The 7,137-nt window shown below is 33.0% G+C and overlaps 1 protein-coding gene across 1 annotated transcript; it reads right to left on the reverse strand.

Annotated features, from left to right (window-relative positions):
* Positions 1-565: 565 nt before the first annotated feature.
* On the reverse strand, positions 566-2,386 carry LOC115034377. Its single transcript, XM_029491029.1, has 3 exons — positions 1,883-2,386; positions 1,198-1,810; positions 566-1,134 (listed from the first exon to the last, which is right to left on the reverse strand). The coding sequence occupies exons 1-3, from the start codon at positions 2,384-2,386 to the stop codon at positions 566-568; spliced, it is 1,686 nt and encodes a 561-aa protein (XP_029346889.1).
* Between the last annotated feature and the right edge of the window lie 4,751 nt (positions 2,387-7,137).

A 7,137-nucleotide genomic window follows, 5' to 3' on the forward strand; every position in this document is an offset into this window, starting at 1 on the left:
ATACAATGCTCCCAATTCAAAACGACATAAACACTGGACCTAATATAAGGCTAAAATCAAGAAAACCTACTTGGAGGCTTGCCCAAAAATTAATATCAGGAAAATTCAATATAAACACAGAATGGAATAATGAATGGAAAAGCAATAATCCCGACAAACTCAACCTAATCAATAACCCAACAGAAGGAGTTCCGGGCTCTGACCTCCCGAGAAGAGATTGGGTAGCATTAAATAGACTTCGAACGGGACACGGAAGAACAGGACACATGCTCCACAAATGGGGACTAAGGGACTCGCCAGGATGTAATTGCGGACACAGAAAGCAAACTGCTACACACATTACTGATGAATGTACTATTCGTCGATTCCAAGGAGGAATGAAAGAATTACACAAAGCCACAACAGATGCAATGCAATGGCTGAACTCCCTGGACATAAATATTTAAATAAAGACCTATATATGTATTACCTATATAATTTGTTATCAATCAGCTATCTTTTATATTTTATTCATTAATCTATTTTAATACTTGTACCTATTTTATACTATGTGAATTTTATTATGTTAAACCGTGAATGTTATACCTAAGCCATACGAAATAATAATAATTATGTTGTTACTGTAACCCGCCACGATCCAACCAAACCTTGAATTCTGTAATATAGGAGTACCTTTTGGTCCAACATGTTTGCCATCTTGTAGAATGTCATAAAAGAATCCAGCTCCTATGAGCATGTTAATTTTTCCTGGTAAATCAAACGTGGGGTCGGCCAATTTTATGCCTTGTAAGTGATGCCAGTTTGATATGTCCAGTTTTTCGACAGGTAAGTTAACAGTAATACGTGGTGTTACCAAGCCAGTAATTTGATACTGTTTGTGATTTAAGCGTGACGTCACTGTGCATTCGGCCATCTCGGTAACAGTTGTCTCTGCTGAAGAGATACCGTTGACGATCACACGTGTTTTTGTTCTGTTAATACCTAGTTCTGTTATCAAAGACGATGTGACAAAATGTGATTGTGATCCAGAATCTAGTAGTGCTCGGCATAACACTGTTCGGCCATTCTTGCCACTCACATGTACTAATACTGTTGATAATATGACGTTCTGAGATGTGGTGGGGTATGCCGCTCCTAGATGAGATATTGTACTTTGAGACCCATGCTCCTTTTCCTAGCCACTTGAAGTATTTTCACCCTCTGGTGTATTGACCTTTTTTATGTCCAGATGTAATAGTGTATGGTGTTTTAGACCACAGTTTTTACAAGTCTTTTCATTTGTGCATTGATTTGCACCATGTGTTGAGCGCAAACAATTAAAACATATTTTTGCCTTTTTTGCTAAATTCAATCGTTCACTGGGTTTTGATTTCATAAACGTATTGCACTTGTAAATGATGTGGTTCTGTGTACATATTGAACACTGATTGTTGATTTGACTATCAGTCGCCAAATGTGCTGTAGTTCTAACGAACTGTTTTGTTTTACCAGCATTGATAACATTACTTACAGTGCTTGGTTTGTATTGTAACATATTCAAGGCTTGTAATCGATTCTCGATAAATCTCTTAAGTTTTGTCCATGTAGGTATTTCAGGATAAGACGCAGACTCGACTTCCCAACATCTTCTTACCTCTGTTGGCAAACGTGTCGCAACGATGTCGATGATGATAGCATCCCACTTGTCTACCGGTTGATGTAGTACTGAGAGTGCTCTTAAATGTTTGTTTGTGCCGTCAAGTAATGACTTTAGACCCACGGTGGTTTCCGTTTGATGAACGGTTTGTGTCAGTAGTTGTTGAACATGGCTCTGTACAATAAGGCGTTCGTTATCGTATCTATTTAGTAAGAGTGTCTACGCTTCTAGGTAATTGTCCCCTACAGTTGCCATCGATTCAATGATTTGAGCTGCTGAACCTTTCAAGCTCGACTTGAGGTAGTACATTTTACGTGTGTTGTCGATAGAGGTGTTAGAATGAATGATAGAGATAAATTGATCTTTAAATGGATACCAATCATCGAGATCCCCTTCGAACGTGGGTATATTGATCGGTGGCAGTCTAAGTGTATTATTCGAGTTTTCACTTTTTTCAGACACGCTTGTCGTAGCTGTCCGTTCATGTAACCGACGTGTTAATTTACCCTTAGCTTTAATATAGTAGTCACTGACCGTTTCTAAATCCTCTATAAGCTTGTCGATCTCCTCGTCGTTGGCTTCCACTACTTTCAAATCGTAGGCTTCGTTGTACTTCCTGAAAGCATCTTCCAGTAGGTTTAACTGAAGTTGAGCTTCCTCATATGTATAACGATTAACCACGTCTTCGGTCAGCTTGTCTCGCTTTTTCAGAATGAGCTTGCCTTTGTTTTTGAGCGTCTTAAAATCCATTGTGAATGTATATTACCACGATGCGAACGTATTATAGACGAAGGAAACGATAACTACGCGAGCGTAACTACGCGAGCGTAACTACACGTACGGAACTAAACATTTCGAGTACCGCATGTAAATTTACTTGTGGAATTCTGCAGGTATCGAACGCACTCGTGTACGAGTCGATGCGAATGGATGTAAAAAAACTAGTGTATCCGGTTCGTAGGACCATTAATGTCTGTAAGAAAAATGTAAAAGGATATAAAAAAGAACATGAGGTTTCTTTTTGAAATTGTGGACTGTATATTGTGTATGAAAAAAAACAACATGTAATGTAATAATAATGAGCGCGTACTGAACACGATAAAATACGAACATAACCTTAAATTTTATAGTTGATAAACTGATAATAACAAAGTTTTATCAAACAATGGTAATAAATTCCATTTTCTATATTTTTTACTGGAGTTGTTATAGGAGTTTTTAGTAACGTTCTAGAATCTTTGGGTAAATTACTAAATTGAGGAAAAGCTGATAAGCTGACTAGCAGATAATTTAAAGCTGTATAAGTTATATTGTGGCGCACAGCCCACAAAGCAATTATTTTGTTAAGTTCCTTATTACAATTAATTTCCCTGGCATCATCTTCTTCATCGCTAGAAGTGCTTAGATCATTAAAATCTTCATCAGTATTTCCATCAGGCTGAAATTCTTCATTTAGGCATTTATTTACAGTTGGAACATAATTAAAAGTTTGTACAGATGTGTATGTAGAAGCAGTAATTAATGGCGGGTCTTCATTTTCACTACTTGATGAACATAATTCATTAATTTGTTGCATAGCTTTTTTACGATGACGATAGCGAGTAGATTTAGACCTATCATAAAATTACAGTAAGATTAGCGAGAGCAGTATAACAAATTAATGTGAGCATATTATATTCTATATATACAAGAAACAGACTCGATGTAGCTAGCTGTACCTATACATACTTATTGAAGGATTAACTATTGTATGCTGACAATTTGGTAAGGTACACCCTATACCTACACATAGGCAACTTAAATATCTTAATATAATAACTTATTGTTTATTATTTATAATCTGCAGTTATATCTATACTGAAAAATTTGTCAGGTAAAAAGGTATATTATACACTATAAAAATGATAATAAACTTAATATTATCCATGGAATATTAATTCACAAAGTCAGAATCTTATCATAAAAGTAACTATAGTTTTTATATATTTTTATATATAAAAAGTGGTTTGAAAAAAATCGAATTCACAATACTAATTTTCATAAAATAATAATATATTATGTATAAAGGTACTTACATTTTACCAATGACGATGACGATGATTGATGAATTATGATAGTATTGACAAATCGTAAGTTGCCGATAGAAACAAATTAAACAAATTACAATATATTATGAGGCAAGACGCTGTTGTTGGTTGTTTACATGCACGACGTGGTAACTGCAGCTAACTATATATACTTTCAACTGTTAAGACGTCTGGACCTCCGAAAAACACGGAAATGATAACCCGCGCACCAACATCATGAAGGCATTTTTTGGAAATAGATGAAATAGATGAATAAAATTGAACGCGTTGAAAAAAACCCTTTGACGAGTGAATTATTATTTTAACATGATCACCCACAGAGTGAATTAATATGACAGTATAGGCAACTTCTTATACATATGGAAAATAATAATTGTAATACATGGATACATTTATGCAGGGCTCGAATTTGAAAAAAAAAAATTCCGTTTAACGTTATTTACAATTAAAACGTTACAGAATTTTTGAGTTTACCGTAATTTAGGTTTAAAACGTTCTACATGTCTTGAGTTTATCGTTACACAGAATTAAAACGTTACACATGTTATGCGTTTATCGTTATTGGTAATTTAAACGTTATTCAAAAAATACTTTACTCCAGGGGTTAAACATTGCTCCAAAAAAAAATATTTATTGATATCAATCGTAGCACATTACGATTTTGAGATAAGAGTAGTTCTTTTTATATTGTTCTTATTAATATGACACATTTTTTCAAACATTTCGAACATCAATCTATTAGTTCACCTCCAAGATGTATGCCACGAAAAGAGTGGTTTTCAAAAACACAAAAACTCATGACGAAAAAGTTGTCCAAAATCCAGGGGATTAAAAGTTAATTTAAAATGTATTGAAAAAAGACTTTTAATCAACTAAAAAAAATACATAAAAAAACGCGAACAGGTAATTTTTATCTTTGTGGAACTTTTCTACTTTACCGGACACCCTTTTTTCGCAATTTTTTTTTTTTGAAACTAATGTACGCTGAAAACGATGGTGAAGTCCAAATTTAGCGCACGGACTTAGTTTTGAAGTTATGGCCTAATGAAGTTCGCTATTTTACGATTTTTGGCATTTTCGCGTCACTTTCGGCCGTGATTGGTTGTTTATTTTGCCTCCGGACGTTGACATGTATAATTTTTTATTCAAATTTTATCGTTTAATGTGATCGGCAAGTAAATATAAAAAATGGTTAATGAAAACGTATTGAAATGTTTCTAGCGGTAATAATGATAAATATATTTTTATCAAAAATAGCTGATCCTGTGCACTTCGTTGCTCGTTAAATGTAGGTACCAACTCTATATATCTCAAACTTTGTTCAATTCGTTATTTAATAATCGGTGTATGGTGTTCAAAACTTATCTGAACTTTTCCGTGGCTCTGAATAAAAATTCTGGTTCGCAGCAGTATATTATCAGGTAGGCAATCTACCTGCGGTAGATCGCGGACCCCGTGCTGTTTGTACGTAAGTGTATGATTTAACTCTGAAGTATCAAAGTTATACAAAGTTTGTAGTTTTTACTTTATTCCACCTACGGTGGATTAATATAATCAATTAATACAAAATCCTAACCTAACCGTACTAAAATCCAATGAATAAAAAAAACCAAATTTAGTCCTTATTAAAATTAATCTATCTTCTTTCCAAAGGTCTAGTCTACACACCAACATTCATACCAAGCCGAACTCGTGCACTCCGTTATCAGTAAAAAATTGCAACTTAAAAAAATTATGATTGTTCAACTGTTTTTTGATGTAACTTGCTGCAATGTTCAATAATTTGATTTGGTGCTAGCTTGTACCTGACCTGCCCAAATAACCAATGGAAACCAATATTAAATAAATACTAATTTCTAAATAAATATATATTTCTAAATAAATACTAATTTCTACTGTAGACTGTAACCAATGGCAAGTATTTAAAAAATGAATAAAAATAAAATTTCCAATTTTATTTCCATCGTGAATCTCGAGATCCCTGTTTAAGCACCTCTTTAAAATGCGAATTTCGAAAAATCCTTTCCTAGATCGCGCGCCTATATATTATAGTAATAAGTATATTTACTGAAAATTTCATATCCATAGCTTCAGCAGTTCCGGCTAGGCGATGTTGAATCACTCAGGACAAGTCTTTTTATATATACAGATTGACGGAAAATCATTACTTAAATGAACAAACATGCCCGAATAACCAATATCAACGGGTAATACTAAAACCCGGGACGGGACGGGACCGATTCCATTCCACACGGTGCTTAAGAAAAACAGTGTTTCCTACACATGCCTACACATATTAAACTCCATAATTTGGTAACAAAAATTATGAAAAAATATAAAGTATTGGAGAAGCGGGACGGGATTCCATCGCCACAGGTGCTGAAATATAGTCTAAATTGTAGACGGGACGAGCTGTACTTAACTCAAAAATGAACTAAGACTTATGAAACGTATTTAAAAAATTTAAGTATATTAAATCCTATCTTTTGGTAAAAAAAATGTGAAAAAATATAAACTATTGCAGAAACGGGACGGGATTCCACCTCCACAGGTGCTGAAATATAGTCCAAATTGTAGACGGGACGAGCTGTAGTTAAATCAAAAATTATTTGAAACTTATTAAACGTATATCAAAATTTTAAGAAGATTAAACCCTATCTTTTGGTAAAAAAATTATGAAAAAATATAAACTATATTTATATGTGGGGTCCCGTACAGTCATATGCTATAAAGGCCACTGCCTGTGAAATTGTTATAAACAGCAATACTTGCATTTTAATATTTATAATGCAGTAGGTGTTATACATTTTCACCTGTTAAAAAATAATAAAAAATAAATATAAATTAATATATTACATTAAAAATGTTTTTTAAAAGCTAATTAGTGTAATTACCACATTATCAATATTTAATTACAAATATACACTAGATTTAGGAATACTTATCATTAAAAAAATTAATATATAATAAATAATTTTCAAACATAATAAAACTGCCATAATATCTAACTCAAATTGTAGGTATTTATCTACAGTTACTTCAGCCAAATATTTAGGTATAATATTTGATGAGCGCCTAAAATGGAAACCACATGTTGAAAAAGTAATAACGAGAAGAAGGAAATGTTTATTTTTTTATTTTTAAAGAATTACGAAATATCCTAGATAATCCTGGTCTGAAAATGGTGTACTTCGAATAATCGCATTAGTCCAATCCATATTAATGTACCTATGGTCTGATTGTATGGGATTCAGCTTACAACAATGTAATATTAAAACCATTAAAGATAACTCAAACAATGCTAATAAGAGTCCTAATGAAAAATATTTTTTTATTAAACTGAAAATATTAACATTAGAACAATTGTATGAAAAAATATCAATCATAAATATGTTCACGAATAAAACTGATTAT

Source organism: Acyrthosiphon pisum, chromosome X (assembly GCF_005508785.2).
Source record: "Acyrthosiphon pisum isolate AL4f chromosome X, pea_aphid_22Mar2018_4r6ur, whole genome shotgun sequence".
Lineage (NCBI taxonomy): Eukaryota > Metazoa > Arthropoda > Insecta > Hemiptera > Aphididae > Acyrthosiphon > Acyrthosiphon pisum.